At 36.7% G+C, this 18733-nt stretch overlaps 1 protein-coding gene across 2 annotated transcripts; it reads left to right on the top strand.

Moving 5' to 3' along the window:
* Window positions 1–271: 271 nt before the first annotated feature.
* LOC131042465 (protein-L-isoaspartate O-methyltransferase) lies at window positions 272–13429 on the top strand. 2 transcript variants are annotated; one of them, XM_057975757.2, is made up of 4 exons: window positions 272–686; window positions 9316–9583; window positions 12380–12499; window positions 12667–13429. In XM_057975757.2, exons 1-4 carry the CDS (start codon window positions 513–515, stop codon window positions 12915–12917), a joined length of 813 nt encoding a protein of 270 aa, XP_057831740.2. In that variant the 5' UTR covers window positions 272–512; the 3' UTR covers window positions 12918–13429. The 2 variants fall into 2 exon arrangements, with proteins under 2 accessions (XP_057831740.2, XP_057831739.2); XM_057975756.2 differs by having other exon boundaries at window positions 12335–12499.
* The last annotated feature ends 5304 nt before the right edge of the window (window positions 13430–18733 follow it).

Below are 18733 nucleotides of genomic sequence, written 5' to 3'. Positions count from 1 at the left end.
TCAAATTCGCCTGAGGCACGATCCTACCTCATCCCTTATGATGTTGGAGCCTTCCACTTAGCAAAGCTTAATCTTTGGTAGGCTCATTTGAAACCATTCAACTTCACCAATAGAATAAATGCCCATTGACCATGCACAATTTTTCTAGATGAAGAGTTTTTATTTAATTAATTAATGTTTAATTCCTTGTAAGAGGATAGACTTTCTCGCCGCTTATAAACGAAATGGCCATCTAATATACTTTCTTCTTCTTCTTCTTGAAAAAAGCGACCAGATTTTTCGAGGTTACCACATTGCCACCCCGTCATCGACATATAATCATTGTATATACTTCTGCCAATATTGACATATAATCATTGTATATACCACCGCCTATGATCACTTGAGGTGCAAAGCTAAACAGATGACCACCGTCTCTGCCATATGTTCATTGTATATATACCTTACCAGCTAGACAAACATCTGTCCAACGTAATCCAATATAGATCATTATCTAACACAAAGCTGTAGACATGCTGGCGTCTTCTCGGCTGACTTTTTTTTCCTGCTCTTCGTTCAGACATAAACTGCGATTGCATTCACTAAACCCTAGTTCTTTAAACCCTAAATCTTGTATTAGACCATCCTTCTTTGTCACGAAACTCAGCGTTAATCTTCATTCTGAGGACCATTTCCCTTTAATGGAGGTACATTTTATCACTCACAAACAGGTTTTTTGCAACATAATTTAGTTTCAGCAAGAGGCATATATGTTGCATTTTAAATTGTCATGGCTTTGCGTTGCACTTCTTCATGTTGTGGGATTGTTGAAATCTTTTTGTTTAAAAACAATTTGACAATATATTTAGAGATTTTGCAATTCGATATAATTTGTGCATTTGTAGTAAAAATGATTTTTGCCATTGATGTCAAAAGAAGTTTTGGGCAACGCCATGCTTTTGCAATTGTTACTGAAAAAATAAAAAATATTGGGTGAGTTGGTGAATTTGCAAGTGATATCAAAAGAAAGGGGAAAAATGTTAGGGGTAGTGTTTTCCACATGGTTCAGGCCTAAACGTATCCAATTACTAGTACACCGCAATCTCCCCTTGGGCCTGTTCGTCTTACAGGCCATCCTATTGACATGAGGGAGATTTGAATTTGGGTCGTGCTCTTGCTTATTCCCCATTAATTTTGCACTTCAACTCCGTGGGTGCAATTAATATCTTTATTTATGGATGTTTTATTTTTCACCACAGTTATATTTTTCAAGGTTTCCCTTAAGAATTTAAATATGATTTGCTTTGCGTTTTTTCAAGATTCGATGTTTTTGTTTGGTAAAATAATATTCACCACACTTGTGTGTGGCCTGGACCAAACTTTTCTTGGGAGTAAGCTAGTGCCATATTCTTCGGATTTTTAACTTGGTTCCAGTGCAATAAAATAATACTTTTTTTAGGCCACGGCCTTGCCACATTTATGGGTGGTGAGAGGGATTTGAACTTGGGTTTCGTCTTTCAATTGCTTCTTTTCTCCCTTTCCAATCACAGTAGGAGCATAACATTATCTTATATCCCAGATTGGTTTCAGGAATTTATTCAGCTTTACACTCAACATATCTTTCACTAATTCAAAGTCGCTTTTTTGTAGAAAAAAACATCGTTTTACAGCTCAAGATCGTTCCAATTGACTAAAATTTACGGGAATATTAGGGGTGGGACAAGTATATGTCCTTAATATGGTTTTTCGACCTTACCTATAGGTGCTCTCATGGCAACCCATGGATATGGACTTTAAGTCTATGTATATTGCCATAAGCCCGGACTCCTACCTCGAGGTGTTCATGGAGCCTGTGCTGCTATTATAAGGTGTACAACGGCACAAGGGAATGGAGTTTAGGCTTACAGTCTGAACGTTATTATTATTGGGGTAGATAATCAATCAGTAATTTAGAAACACAAATCTTATCACATAAGCTTGCTATCATTCTTTGAGAATGAAGAAAAATGTAAAAAGTTGTGCTTCAGCTGTGTTTGACCTCAAGGTATCAAAATTACCTTAGAAACATCAGCAGCGTATTTAGTCTCCTGTATGATTGCCATTCTTCGTTCTTTGTTTTATGATTGAGAGTGCATTTCCAAGTTGCATCTTAGCTAATTGACTTCTGATGGGAATGATGACTTACTTAGCTGATTCTTAAAAACTTTACTATCCAATCCGGATAACCTCTCCACTTGTCCTAATCCCGTTTGCATGGAAAACATTATAAATTTCTTTCCTATGAATGCTTGAGTGAATCTTGTAAAGGATTTGCATGTAAATTCATAATTTTTTTTTTATCTCAACTTTGCCTCTACTCTGAAAGTTCTAGTGGCCTTGCAGATTCGAAGTATATGTTTGATCATCTTTTCATAAATTTTAAAATGGTTGAACATATGGAGAAATTTGATCTTTGTTTTTCTATGGAAGTTTTAGGTAATTTTCCTTAAAATAACTTATATCAACAACCTATATATTCAAAACTAGAAAAGTTTCGAGCTCTTGCAGTATACCCCAAGACAATAATATGTAAATTCTTCAAAAGTTGATAATGTCAGAATGGTCGAAAAAGGGAAAAGAAATAGATGCTGAATAAGCTTTACAAAGGTGATATGGATGTATAAGACTGGAAGATAGACAGGTTACTTGATAGTCTACTATAGGCGGTCAAGAGGCTAAAGATGAAAATTTTTAGTGTTTGTTTAAGATAGTCTATAGGAAAGTAACAAAAGGCGGTCCAAGAGGCTAAAGAATGGAATGTTTTGAGAATTTTGATGATGTTTAGTATGAGCGCCAATTTGAACACTTCTGATGTAGTCATGTTTAGGGGTCCCAATGAAGGGATGCCTTGGATCATGCTTCTGGATGCCTATTCAATAGGAAATCAGTAAGTCATGAAATAGCCCATAATCATTTGTAACAGATTTGTAAACTTACTAACTACTTTACAAGTTTCAAACAATCCTCAGCCAAACCAACTTAACCTTTATTTTAATCAACTTCCCATTACAATCTATGAGGTATTTTTCCTATTATAATAAGATTTTATAATAAGCACTCCTTTACAGGTCTAATTATTGAAAAGATGTGTATTCACCTCATTACAGTCAATCAAGGATTTAATCTTCTCCATCAAAATGATTTGGGAGTTAAGCTTAGCAGTTATATGCAAGCTCACCTTACAACCTTGGGACATTAGGTTTGCTTGTGATCATGCATCAAGCAATGTACAATCTTCTTACCCTTGAATTGTATCTTGATACAGAATAATTTGGTGAGTTCTTTTCCATACTGAGAACTTTCACCCTCTATACCCTCTATACATGTACCCTTACATATCACAGGACAAGCATTAATAGAAAACAACACAATTAAGATCATAAATATGTGTCATGCTTCTAATCCTCATCTTAATATGTGGAAAAATCACCCTTGCTTTGACTCAAAGAGGTATTCATAACAACCAAATGTGTCCCATAGCAATACGAGAGAGAAATCAATTTTTCGGTTGATGATTATTTGTTCTTCCTCTCTAAGGATGAGAGAAAACTTATCTTAAATTATTGGGATACCTCACTTGAAGTAAAGGAAAAAAACATATACTAGTTCAAAATTGTAACTTAAGGTTATATCAGATTTGAGCAGTAGGAGTATCTAAAGATTACAAATTTGCAAGGGTTGGGTTGGAATCCTTACATTGCAAAAGATTTGGTTAACAAGATTAAAACCATCATTGCTTGAGGACAAGCAATCTTGGGAAGGGTGGACTGTCATGTCCCTGCCAATAAATAGGGTTGCAACCACCTAAATCCAGGTGATAGTGCCAACTAAAAAATAATAATAGAAGATAAAGTTTATTTCAATATAAGGGCCCGCCTAGACAACAAAGGGGTATCGTTGTAAAAGGGCTGACCAAAAGGAGAAAAATAATTAAGAGCTGATTTAGTCAATATTCCAGGGAGCCGACTCACATGCCTTTACTTGGCAACGGCTATTTAAATTAAAATTAAGAGGAACATCATAAGCAACACTTGAGGAGGTGTGACCTCTGCAAAGGCAATGGTTGGTGAAGAGGTGCGACCTCCTTCCCTCTCTACATGAAGATATAAATAGGGGGACAAGTCATTTGATGAAGCATCCATGAAGGATCAAGAGAAAATGAGCAAGCAGATTAGTGCGAAATGAATCACATTCAGAACTTTGTAAGAGCAGAAAATAATTAAATTATAGCAGAAATCTGATTTATTATCATCAGCCTGGAATTAGTAACTTCATTTGTGAAAATACGATATGAGTATAGGGAATGAGGAATCATCAAATCTGATTCTGAATGTAATACAGAGGAAATACAGCTGTCTATAATATTTATAAAAGTGATTGATATGCAACAGGATTGTATTTACTATTTATTTGTTTATAAATCAGTTAGGAAGCTTTAAGCTGTTTATTTAATAAAATTGCCAATCCTTAACGGAATAGAATAGAAATCTGATCTGGATAAGAAGGCAGTAAGGAATTAGAATCATAAAGCAGTGATGATTTGAATTATAAGGCAGTTAGATACAATAAACTTTATATTTCTGCAGTAGTTGGTATGCCACACATTTGAATCCAATATTTTATTAGTTTGTAAAAAGAACGTATTTATCCATCAAGAATCTTAGGATTAGTAATTATATGTTTGATTTTTATAAAGCAATCATATTGGGAATTGACATGGAAACATAATAAGGAGATGTAGTAGTACGGGTTCCCTCAATTAAGTAGACCACTCTTTGAGTTGGATTGCTTGTGGGCCAATGGGTCGGATTGACTTGGTTGATTGTTTGGCACTTTGGGCTTTAGTTGTGGAGAATAGTCTCCTAGTGTCCTATTGTGCTTTCCCCTCAAATTTCTAATATGGTTGGTTATTAGGAGTAAGCTATAGTGTGCATGTTTACAATAGGAATCTTCATTATCACTTTGTTTGATGTTAATTGATTATTTTCCTAAATTCAATTGCTATTGTGAAATTATGTGAAAGAATACTCTTGTAAATAAATTGTATTATTGGATTTATTATTTTTGGGCAAAAATCAGGTACTCCCATAACAGGGGACATTACATGTTTTCTAGGGTGTTTTACAGTCTTGCTAAGTAAAACTAGGTGTATCTATTTGGGGTTACCTGGGGCAAAAAATTGAGATGCTCTTCAACTCAAGGCAAAAGATTTTATATTTGTTGATTGAAAGAAAACTCTGCAACTACCTACATGTTTATGCTGTTTAGATAAAAACAAAAACTTTAAACTTATAGTACACAAAGATTGAATAGTCCTACATAAAAATACATGAATACTTGGTAAATTAAATTATGAGATTGACTTGAAGCCATAATCTTCAACTTTAAGTAAACCGGCAAAACAAAGCTTGCAACTTGCTAAAAGCAATTTTATCTCCTTACAAATATAAAAGATATGTCACCGCATTTGCCGAATTTCAGGCATGAAGTTCGAAATTCGGCGGATTTCAAAACATTAATAAAAAATCATTGAAATTCGTCATATATTTGGTACGTATATTTGGTACGGTAAAGGGCAAATTTTGTTCTAATAAAATATATTCAAAAAAATGTTTGGATGATGGAAGAAAGGTTTGTCGAAGGAAGAGAAAGCTCCACAGTTGTTGTTGCCTTGTGCTACCTAGGAGATTAGCAGTATAGATAATTCCGAATGGTTTAAACTTTACTCTGAGCATAGATTAGCGGTATATAATTCGGTATTAAATTCACTTCCAAGAGATTAGCGGTATGGATTAGGCAGTGCCCACGAAACTCGTATGCATCCATTTTACGACCGAGTCAATTTTTCAGGGCTTTTCACGAAGAGGGTTATTAATTTTTTAAGTTTTGTTCTTATTTTAATTTTTTGCTTTTTCAAATTAAATAAAAATTATTTATACTTTTTTTTCGATTTGTTATTTAATTTTGTTTATTATTATTTTTTTTTAAACAAGTACTATCTTTGATGGGGATAGCTCCTTATGTTATATATGAAAAGATATTACAATCATAGTCCCACTTATAGAAAAAACTCCCTACATACACAAAGCTACAACATAAACTATTATAACAAGATACTTCACAGAGCATATTATAAAAGCCTCAAGATGGTAGCAACCCGAGACCCGATCAACACCACCCGATCAATATTGCCCTCCGAAAGCCAACCCTCCTCTGTCCGCATCATCCGCTTGAAGGGGGTCCATGTCATCATATTTAATATTTTAAAATATTTAAAATGAACTTATTAATATAATATATTTATTATTTAATATATAAATTTAATATATTTTTATATATTAATAATATTTTAAATTAAATTTTTAAATGTTATTTATTAGTTATTTTCTTTTATGTTAAATTATTTTAGCATATTTAAATATATTAGTATACTAATATTATTTTATTACTCATTTTCAATTTATTGATTATATTTAAAATAATTAAATTATATAAGGAGAATTGAATGCTCATTTTTTTTCCAAATTTCTTGCCCTTGTCGAACTTTATCCGAATTTTATGGTTGCCGAACTCGAATTCGAATTCGAACGGTGACTTCGCTTACAATATCCGCAAGTCGGCCACAAACAAATTCCTTAATTGAACTTGTAGTAGGCTCGGTCCTAATGCCAACACACTACTCCAAGAGTGGGGACATGCTATGCGTTACCCAACATGAACTCTATTGTTCCCAAACAACCTTCACACGCTTCCTCCAGCTGGTGCACATCACAATACTCTGGCGCATTCATCAGCATAGACAATGAACAAACACTGTGAGCACTCTGTCGACCTTAACTTTCCTTCTTGAACTCCACCTTTGAAACTTGAATAGATTTGTCTTCATGTGTAGCCTTGTTTATCTTCCAAACTGCAAGCCACAAAACATCACTGTGGTAGAATGCGGTACAAAACATTATGGCAGTGTACATACAGTTTCTGAGCAACAGATCTCAGAAACATACTGTAGACACTTCTGGACCTCCTCAAACAACTGAAACAGGGTTGTGATGATACCATTAACATACTGCAAGAGGGCAATCCAAATCCATCATAGCTTGACTCTGTTCTTCCGGAACACAGATGCACTGACATGACATGACAGAAGTAATTAAAATTACAGCAACATTCGGAAACCTTGAACCTAGGAGAACATAATGATAATCAGCATCTTTGACCTACACATTTGACATAAATTATATCACTATGTTTGACATGAAGTCCACTTTGATACTTCAAAATAGTAAGGTGGTGAAATTCTTTTGTATCTGAATCAGCAGACTGATCTATCTCTGTTTGAGCTGTTGCCATTTCTAGTTTTCTTGTGCATTTGCTTTATATGCTTTGATGGGTAATATTCTTCCTTGATTGTCTGCACAAGATTCTCCCATGTGTAGGATCCTTCTGTTCTGCTTTATGTCTTTCAAGGTCTTCCCACTGGCAACATACTAGTGCAGCCAGCTTATTTGTGGTCAGTGTTGTGTTATCCTTAATGATGAGGTGATTCATTGGAAAATATGCTTCTAATTGTTGGATCTAATTGTCCATAACTATGGCATCTATTCTATTGTTACACAAGGGGATTTCAAGTCTCATTTGCATTTTGAATGGGATGAACCTCTCAGCAAGGATCTTGAATTTTCTCCCTTTGAGTGTGACCCTTAATAGAATCTTTCCAAATGGATTTTTTCATTTTTTTCCTCTGCTGTTCGATTTGAGTTGCTCTTGGACAATTCACTCCAGTGGAGGGCTTTTGTTCTTATATTCTTTTTTCATGATTACTGATTTCCGTCTTCTAACTTGTGGATAGTCTGAAACTGAAGTTAACTCTTGTTTTTGGTCTTTATACCGTGATCTGGTATGCAGTGGCATAAAAGATATACTATGTGTAGTTGTTTTTTACAGCTACAAAATCCCCATGAGTTGAGTATAATTGTGAATAGAATGTCTGTGCTTCAATATGGGTGCTACTGTGCTTCAATATGGGTGCTACTGAGCACACCAAGTTGGGTGTTACTGAGAGCACAAGTTGGGTGTTGCTGAAAAAGGAAAAGAAAGGAAGCATGGAAAACTCCAGAACAAATGACTTCAAACTTGAAAAAAGCAGGAGAAATTTTGACGAATTTTGAAAGATTATAGAAGAATATGGCAAATCCAAGAGGTTATCGGTAGAGGATTGTAAAAAAGCAAATCGGGTGTCAGCACTTCCCATGATGTCTGGAACTGTTGTATGCCCTACAGAACAAGAAATAAAGAAATGAATTATATGCATAGAAAAAAGGGCACTGTGATTGATAAATCAAGGTATAAAACTAAAGACAATGAATGGAGGAAAACAAGCAAGACTAAAATCGAGAGATAGAGATTCCTTCACATTATTCTTCTCCCCATTTTATAACATATTAAATTTGAAAATTAATCAGGTGCTCTGTTGTTACTGTTAGGCCCTGTTTGTAAACTTGTACACATGTTTGAAATAAATATGGTTTGATGCAGATCATAGGAGATTTTGGGTTTTCATGGGGTATGCAGATTTCTTGGTAAGCATTCCCCCACGTATCGGCAGACTAAATATAAAAATGCCTCATGGGCTTCACTACATTAGGCCATATACATTACAAACTTCACAACCAAAGAAGATTCCTTCCTGACCTTAGTTTGATCACTTGCCCTGACAAAGAAAAACCCAAAGCCAACAGTATCATCCAGAAAAGTACATCAGCAATTAGATCAACAGATCTTCCAGCATTTTTTACTGTCAGTGCTCGGTTTTCTCTGTCAACATCATCTAATTTATGTTTAAAACACTTAGTGCTCAAATTTGTACCATAAAGGTTATTCAAAACATTCAAAATGTACTTATACTGTGGATTTAAGATTCAAAGCTTCTTAGTGCTCAAAATTGTACCGTAAAGGTTATTCAAAACATTCAAAATGTACTTACAGCGTGGATTTAAGATTCAAAGCTTCTGCTACGATATGTAATCCTGTCAGTCTTTTTTGTTCGTAAACACAAATTGATTCTAGCTTATCATTCTTTTAAACTTATTTGGTAAACAAATCGATTCTAGCCTATCATTCTTTCAATTTTTTGTTGGTAAACACAAATTGATTCTAGCTTATCATTCTTTCAAAATTTTGTTGGTAAACACAAATTGATTCTAGCCTTGGTTAGCCTAGGTTTTAAGTTCATATTTATATGTCACTACATCTGCATTTATGATTTAATTTATTCATCTTTTGTTTGTGTTGCAATAGCGATTTTGGAGTGCAACTTCACGTGGGAATAGCTCACTCGTGGATTATTTGCAGCAACACGGAGTTATCAAATCCAGTAAAGTAGCAGATGTCATGAAGAAGATCGATAGAGGATTGTTTGTGCCTAAAGGAAACCTACCATATTCAGATACGCCCATGCCAATTGGTTATAATGCCACAATATCTGCACCACACATGCATGCTACATGTTTGGAACTGTTGGAGGAACATTTACAGCCAGGAATGCGTGCGTTGGATGTTGGATCAGGTAACTAATGTTCTAAGACTAAACCTGAATTACTTGTGTTAGTCTCTTCGTATTTAGGTTGCACCTGCATGTGTTTTTATGCCAATTTTATGGTGTTTATGTTTAAACTTTAGCCTGTAATAATACAGCTTTGTAGTTTAATTGGCATCAAGCAGTCAAGGAAGCTTAATGTACTTAAAAACTATTGAAGCTGAATTCAGAAAGATTCAAAGCATGTTATGAACAAAAGCAACATGCAAGCAAGAAGTAAACTCAATCGTGAACAGAACAGTCCCATGTTTAATCTTTTCTGTGCGTTATGAGTGTGTGTTTTCTGTTCTTCCAAATATGTTAGTTTAGTATTCTGATATGGACAGAGGAATGAATTTCCCTTGCTCGACATTGAAAACGGCATCCTGCAAAAGTCTGTTACTGAATGACAGTCAAGAATCTTCAGATCTTCACGTGGGACTACATGGTCATTGTGATCCAAGCAGTAGATTGAAAGTGGATATCTCTAGAGATGATCGTGTCTGCAAGGGTCAAATATGTATTGTGGTTAAGTCATTTACTTGTGATGATGCTCAGGTCATGTGTAATTGAATGGGCCTGAAACACAGCCTGATTGATAAACATTTCGTTGCCTTTAGATCCCAAAGAAGTTTATATGCAGAATCAATTCTATTTGTGTTAGGCTCATTTAAATTCAAATGCATTGTTCATAATGTAGGAGCTGTTGCAAGGTGTGGCCCTTGGTCTCTGTGCAGCAAAAGTGGTGTGTTTGCGACATAGCTTAACCGCCTCTTGTGGATTCTATAAGTCTAGTGGTTGTGTCGGGCATTGACAGGTCGATCTTTTGGTGCAACTTTGGTGCAACGGCAACCCCTCCCAACAATTGGTATCAGAGTTAGGTCACAGGTTCAAACCCCGTTTGTGCGGGGGGGGATTGTTGCAAGGTGTGGCCCTTGGTCTCTATGCAGCAAAAGTGGTGTGTTTGCGACATGGCTTAACCGCCTCCTGTGGATTCTATAAGTCTAGTGGTTGTATCGGGCATTGACAGGTCGATCTTTTGGTGCAACGACAACCACTCCCAACAATCAAAGTTGGGTCACAGGTTCAAACCCCGCTTGTGCTGAGGGGGGATTGTTGCAAGGTGTGGCCCTTGGTCTTTGCGCAGCAAAAGTGGTGTGTTTGCGACATGGCTTAATCGCCTCCCGTGGATTCTATAAGTCTAGTGGTTGTATCGGGCATTGACAGGTTGATCTTTTGGTGCAATGGCAACCACTTCCAATGAGAGCATCCTTAAAAAAATATTTTGATTTAAAATTTTGTGACCGACTTAGATTTCCTCAAATTAGAATAGTGTTTCATGGGGATGTGTTCTTGGGGTCTCGTTGACATCTTGGGTGATTAACTTTTGTGTTGAGACACGGAACAGCTAGAACTCGAACCTAGGACCTTCCATACGCTGCTGGAGTACTCTACCATTGAGTTACTGGCCCTCTTGGACCAGTCCATCGTCGGTTCGGGTGTGGCTTATTTCCAACACCAACACCAACACCAACACCCCCCCTTAAGCCACACCTCTCGTGTGTTTGGGGCTCCTAGCTTGGGCTTGGCTTTGATACCATGTTGAGACATGGACCAACTAGGACTCGAACCTAGGACCTTCCATACGCTGCTGGAGTTCTCTACCATTGAGCTACTGGCCCCTCTTGGACCAGTCCATCGTTGGTCTGGGTGTGGCTTATTTTCAACATCAACATTTTGAAGGGGAAAAAATGCCAAAATCCACAAAAAAGGGAGAAGGGGGAGGATTGCCATTGGAAATTCAGTACATTGTATTACTTTTTTTAATTTTCAGCTTCTTTGAGTTTCTTCATGTTTCAGTTTTTTTGATAGCCATTTCCCTTCTGTCCTCAAAAATTGGGAAATATTTTGCCATCCCCAAAACTGCATCTCCACGTTCCTGCATTCTGCCATCCTATAATCTTGGAGAACCTTTTTTTTCGAAGAGTTGTAAATTATTCGGATGATGAGAAAACAGCCTTAGGCAAACTTGATTTGTTAGACCTTATCAGCATCTTGCGACTTTAGTTTGATGGAGAACAACTGAATTTATCTATACCCCGCTAAATTGAGTGAGTGTTGAGACACTGAATGAAGATGGATCCAATATGCCAAAAGCTCTTCTGGATAGTCTCTTTGAGAACGACTTGAGTGGCAATGGATGGCTGCTGTTTCGAGGCACGAAGTTGGGAATGAGACTACTACCGGCTAGGTTGCTTGCTTATCCATATGATCTGTGGTAATGAAAATGCATCGTGGCTACGTGAGGACTATTTGTGTATTGATTCCTTGAAGTATGCCTCCAGTTTGTGAATTGAAGAATCCAACTTATTCCCATGAATTATGACATCGAAATGGGGAATGAAGCTGGAACAGGATGTTTAGTTAGTTGATAGAAAATGCTTGGTCATCTGCTTCATGAGCTTGCGTTGAAAGTAGATGACATGGAGGCCAATTCCCTTGCCCCACTCCGTACCACTATCCATGTCCCCCATCCACTCTTTCAACCCATCCTCTCCTAAAAATTAGTTCAGCGTAATTTTGTACTACCCTGTTTAACTAGGGTATCCCATGCCAACCATCAATGTGTATTATACCTAAAAATTGCAATTATGGGTCGAAGCTTTTAAATGCAAATGTGTTTAAGTAGGTTTCAAATTTTTCTTTCATGTCTTGACCTTCTAACTTTTATCAGACATACAGGAACTGGCTACTTGACTGCTTGTTTTGCATTAATGGTTGGTCCAGAGGGTCATGCTGTTGGTGTAGAACATATCCCTGAATTGGTGACAGACTCAATAGACAATGTGCAGAAAAGTGAAGCAGCTTCTCTATTGGCAGAGGGAAGCTTGTCTTTGAACTTTGGAGGTATGGCACCATTGATCTTTATTTTTTTTGTAGTTTTAGTTTTGTAGGGTTGGAAATCTATTGTGAATTCCCAACTCATTAAGTAATTTTGAAGGTATGCTGTCTTATACATAAACACTTTTTCCCTATTTCATACAATCATTTCGACTTGATATTACTTGTTGCAGATGGTCGTCAAGGCTGGCCAGATTTGGCCCCTTATAATTCCATTCATGTTGGTGCCGCTGCCACAGAAGTTCCCCAACCACTTATTGAACAGTTAAAACCAGGAGGGCGCATGGTTATTCCTGTTGGTAGATTCTTTCAAGACTTGCAAGTCATCGACAAGCAGGTTGATGGATCTCTAAAAGTTCGCATCGAATCATCTGTTCGTTATGTTCCTTTGACTGATCGTCAAGAGCAGCTACAACGCTTCTGACTGTGCCTTGCTGCTACCTGCTGCAGTATGAAAAAGTAATGAGTGGGATCAAAATGAAATTTTTCTACCTCCCGCGGTATGAAGAAGTAATGAGTGGGGTCAAAATGATTTTTTTTTTGTAAACATATGTCTATATAGTAGAACTACAAGGTGTCATTGTTCATGCACTTCCAGTTGGATTCCTCTATTGTAAATAAAAGAGTGTAATTTACTGGAGGCTATGATTGTAGTGTGCCTATACTATTTGTGCAGCTGTGAGTTGTCATGTCTAAGCATTGTGCAATACTGTATGATTCTCAATGTATGGTCGACAACAACAAAATGTAATTTTCTATAATTTGTGCTCGAAATTCTCTCTGTGCATCATGAGCAGGTGGTGCCCAATGGGCATATTAAGTATACGATATACCATTATCTGTTTCTAATTGTAAAATGCCGCAAAATGTGCATGTAAACATTTTCTGATAGATGATCTCATCTATTACCATTACAATTCCAACTTTTTTTTAATATGCACTAGAATAATGAATCTTTTAATATGCACTAGAATAATGAATCTCGATTTCAGAAGCTTTTTGTCAAAGCTACTTGTGTTATGAAATACCATTTTTGTTCTGCATTAACAAGTTTTTATTCGAGTCTGACTGTCTCATTATACAACAATATAAAAGCTGTTTAGAGTGGATCTATCTGTCACCTACTCACCTCTTAGAAAAATTGCGCAGGAGCTCAATCGAGGTGCACATGTAATGATTGTCGAATTGGCTACTAGCCACAGAATTGTTCAGACATACCATCTATCAAGGGCTGACTCTTTTGATCTTTGTAGTTTGGTCCATCTTTGCTATTGACATTCTTCCTATTTGTGGATTCAGCCTTCAAACTTTTTTTGGAAGATTCTGCGGTAGAGTGCATTCAACTATATAGAGGCCTGGCTTAACCCGCACACTCGAAGCGTTGACAGCTTAGATGGCTGGTGTGGGCCCCTCTGACCCGTTCGCTTCGCCATTACTGCTCACCGTTTCCATCATCTATAATCCCGCGCAATGTAAGTCTTTTAACTGCAATCAACAACTCTGGTAGTTTGAATTTGCATATGGCCTGTTTCAAAATGGGAGCTTTCGAACTGGGTATGGATGCCCATCATAACTGGTGAAATGTGGAAGCATAGACAAGACATGCGATCTGTTACACAGGATGCCTCAAAAAAAATGTGGGCTTGTTAAATGATACGATTGCAGAACATGAACAAAAGGCAATTCGCAGGTGTAAAGCCGGTCTCTGCAATTCTTTGGCAGCATCCTCCCTGCCTGTGCCAACGTGAGAGATGTTGGCAGCATCCTCCCTGTCTGTGCCAACATGAGAGACTACATCGAGTCGGGACATCCACCACAACCGGTCTCTGCAATTCTTTGGCAGCATCCTCCCTGCCTGTGCCAACATGAGAGACTACATCGAGTCGGGACATCCACCACAACATGAAGGAAAGGATTTTACAAATGTTATAGCTGCAACTGCACGTGAACTGTTTGACAGAATGCTTCCAAGAATAGTTTACAGATGCCGTGACTGCAGGTTATTAGAAAAAATGGTTTGTTTGAAAAGGCTTTAAAAGATTTCAACCATATGCATGTGATCTAGTGACAAGACTCTGATCTTAATTGTTCATCACCCTTCAGGTCTCAATGGAGTTGTATTACAGAGATAATAGTTTCATGTTCATTCATGTATAAAGCAACACAATGGTTATTTTGGTTTCTGCTTTGGGATTTCGAGTTTTTTACCTTAATGGATTTCATGTATCTCATGGTTTTTATTTCAAATTTTGCTGTTCTCTTCAGTTCCAACACTAGATTGAAAAATTGCTATTCAAAAAATAATTTGATTTTTGATATTTTCTTTGTTTTGATTTAAACAGACGATGAGTAGGCGACCAAGAAAGCTCATCAGGCATCTCATGTAAAAGTTATTGCAAATTCCAATTTAATGAACAAGTTATATGCTAGATGGTATATTTAGGATTTTGGTATTATTATTATGACAATAATATTATCGTCTTTCTTTTCTGCAGGTATGGAGGATGAGCATGTATCGATTTCAATGTCATTCTTTTTCTTTTGAATGATGTATATATAATAAAGCAATCATGATCAAGTGGCACCTTGATCGGACATGTCTTTTAGACATGTCCGACCAAGATGTCACTTGGTCGTGACTGTCTACTGATTCACTCGGTGTTTATGATAATTTAATCGGTGCCATTTGTAAATGATAATAGATCGATATAAACACACCCGATAATGAATCGGTGTCAAAGCAAATGATAACAGATTGATATAAACACACCCGATAATGAATCGGTGTTAAAGCAAACAAGCTCGATAACTAATAGCATTATATATGCTATCGGGTTAATACCTCGATAGTATATTAAGGCCGATTCATAAATGAATCAACATTAATATGCTATCGAGTTACTAGCTCGATAGCATTTAGATCGACGCTTAACTATGTTAAGCAGGTCGTCGATCTAATCCATCTTTATCCAATATCAATATCATAATCAAGATCAAAGTTACAGTCTGATAAACATATTCAGTTCGGAAAGCATAAATCAGATAATCTAATAGCATAGATGAGTAAACCAAAACAAAAGGAGGAGATTAACGAGTTAGGAAAATCTTATCTTACAGAAGCTACTAATGCATTAACACTCCCTCTTAGCTTTGGAAGATAGATAAAGTAACTTGCATCACATTTCTTTTTCCATAATGTCAGTCTCCAAGAATATATATCATCTATACATATGATATGAAGTGTCATTAGGACATAATATACAAATATAAAACATCACTCTAAGCACGTGACATAGAGTATCACCTAACCATGTGATATAAAAGATTCATCATTTCATTATGACAAGATATCACCTAAACATGTGATATCAGTATTGCTTAAACACGTAATATTAAGGATAAACACACGAGGATGGTTAGATTCTCATCTTATCTAGGTTGTGATATGTGCACAAACATTTTATACAAATGTTTTATCACAACACCATCATGGCACATCCATGACATACCAGAGATCCAACATGATAACTGGTTTAGAGAATCATAAGATTGTCACCTTATGATGTCTACATACAAGTGTTCATAATCTGAGAGATCGTCACCTCTTAGATATGAACACAGGGGGTGAAACCCAGAATGTTTCAACATGACAAAAGAAATTTACACATTAAACATCTTATTTACAAAGCAGATTACCTTTCTATCATACTTAAACCTTTTCTGAAGTGATCAACCTTCACTCTGGAAAGTGGTTTGGTTAGAATATCTGCAATCTGATATCCTATACTAACATATTCCAATTTGATCACATTTTTGTCTACCATGTCTCGTACATAATGGTATGGAATCTCAATATGCTTAGATACCACAAAAGGAACCTTTTCTCTTCTCCATGAGAAAGTCTTCCTAAAGTAAAATCAATTTAATGCTAGCGCTAACGAGGTGTTGTAAATGAAGATAAAAACTACTATAAGCCAAATTTTGGTGAACATTAAACAGTAAAAAATTCAAAGAAAGAAAAAAAAATCACCCATGGCTGAATGTTTACGCCAATCCGCGAACGGGGTCTCGAAGATTCTGTCTTGTACGGATCGTCCATTATGTACAAAACTTGAAATAGGCGTTGACAGAAACCTATTTACAAAATGATGGAGAAGGTAGACAAGAGAAAAGACTATGTATTAATCTTGTCACGACCTATAAATTGATTTTCATACACAAATCTGGTTTGGAAACTGGTAAAATTGTAAGATGTCATGAAATACTGGATTTATAGAAAGCTTTATGCAGCTCTGGTTGTCATAGTGAATGACAGTGGGTTTCATGGGTTCACCAAATAGTCCCACAAGCAACTTCCTAAGCCGTACTGCCTCTCGAGCAGCCATGGAAGCTGCAATGTACTCGGCCTCGGTGGAACTCTGTGCTATAGAAGATTGTTTTCTGCTGATCCAAGAAATCATAGCTGATCCTAAATTGAAGCAACACCCTGAAGTGCTTTTCCTGTCAGTCACACTCACAACATCATTTTTAGAGAAGCCTAGTTTAGAGAAATAGGTGTCAATTCTTTCATACTAGGCCCTGCGAGCTTGTTTAAGCCCATAGAGAGCTTTCTTGAGTCTGCACACATGAGACTCTGCAACCTGAATTTCAAATCCTTCAGGTTGCTCTAGGTAGACTTCTTCTAAGATCTCACCATTAAGAAATGTTGTTTTAACATCCATCTGGTGCACCTTCCACCCTTTTGCTGCTGCAATGGCTAGTACTGTTCTTACTGAGGTATATCTGGCCACAGGTGCAAAGGTTTCTTCATAGTCTATTCCTTCCCTTTGAAAGAACCCTCTAGCTACAAATCTGGCCTTGTGCTTTTTAATACTGTCATCTGCAGCATGTTTGATTTTAAACAACCATTTTGATGAAACAACTGATTTCTTAGTAGGCCTAGGAACGATCTCCCAAACATCATTCTTCATAATGGACTGATACTCTTCAGACATGACATCCTTCCATACTTGATGTTTAAGTGCATCTAATACATTGTTTGGTTTAGCTTTAGAGAGATCATTCATAAGAGCAACATAGCTAGTGAATTTATTAGGTCTTTTGCTTTCCCTGAAGGTTCCTGAAGGAGCAGCAAACTTCTGAGTTTCTGCTACAGTCTTGGTGGCCCATAGAGGTCTTTTCTTGAGGTTTTCTCTAGGTAGGATTGGAGTTTCACCTATAGTTTCCTCAAGATTCTCCCTCTAAAGCTCAGGAGTAGGATCTTCTTCTATGTTAGGAGTGGGGATATAGTTTTCAGGCTCTATTGTACTTAGGGCTCTTTTGAAAGCTAAATCTTCTTCAAAGATTACATCCCTACTAAGTTCAATATTTCTCTGACCATGTATATATATATTCTATAGGCCTTGGATGTTTCACTATATTCTACAAGTATTCCTCCTTTTTCAGAAGGTTCTAGTTTTAGTCTTTTCTCTTTAAGTACATGTATATAGACAGGACACCCAAATATCCTAAGGTGGCTGATATCTGGCTTTAGTTTGGTAAATACTTCTTTAGGAGTTTTATCTTCAAGATGTGAGTGAGGACATCTGTTTTGTATATACACAACAGTGTTAGTTGCTTCTGCCCAAAGATTGATATTTAGATTCTGATCAAGAATCATGGCTTTGGCAGCTTCTACAATTGTCCTATTTTTCCTCTCAGCTACCCCATTTTGTTGAGGATTATAAGGTATTGTTAGCTCCCTCTTAATCCTCGAGTTTTTACAAAAATCTTAAAATAATTTTGATGTGTATTCCCCCCCATTACCAATCCTTAGGATTTTAGTTTTATTTCCTGAGTGGTTCTCCATCAGTGATTTAAACTCTTTAAACTTACTAAGGATTTCTTCTGATTCTTTACACTTCAGAAAGTAGATCCAAGTTTTCCTAGAGTAGTCATCAACAAATATTACATAATACAAACATCCTCCTAGAGAGGGAATGAACATTGGTCCACATACATCAGAATGAACTAACTCTAAAACTTTGCTTGTCTTCCTAGTACTATTATGGAAGGCACCCTTGATATTTTTACCTAGGGCACATCCCTTGCATACCTCTGAATGATATTGCTGCAACTTAGGTAAACCTGTGACAAGGTTTCCCATAGATGATAAAGCTCTATAATTCAGGTGGCCTAGTTTTCTATGCCAGACCTCATTTGCATTTGTTGCTTCATGAATTAGGGCTAGGTTGGGCTCTG

This window comes from Cryptomeria japonica, chromosome 1 (genome assembly GCF_030272615.1).
Source record: "Cryptomeria japonica chromosome 1, Sugi_1.0, whole genome shotgun sequence".
NCBI lineage: Eukaryota > Viridiplantae > Streptophyta > Pinopsida > Cupressales > Cupressaceae > Cryptomeria > Cryptomeria japonica.
The sequence above is the reverse complement of the archived record's forward strand: the minus strand, read 5'-3'. Positions and strand labels throughout refer to the sequence as shown.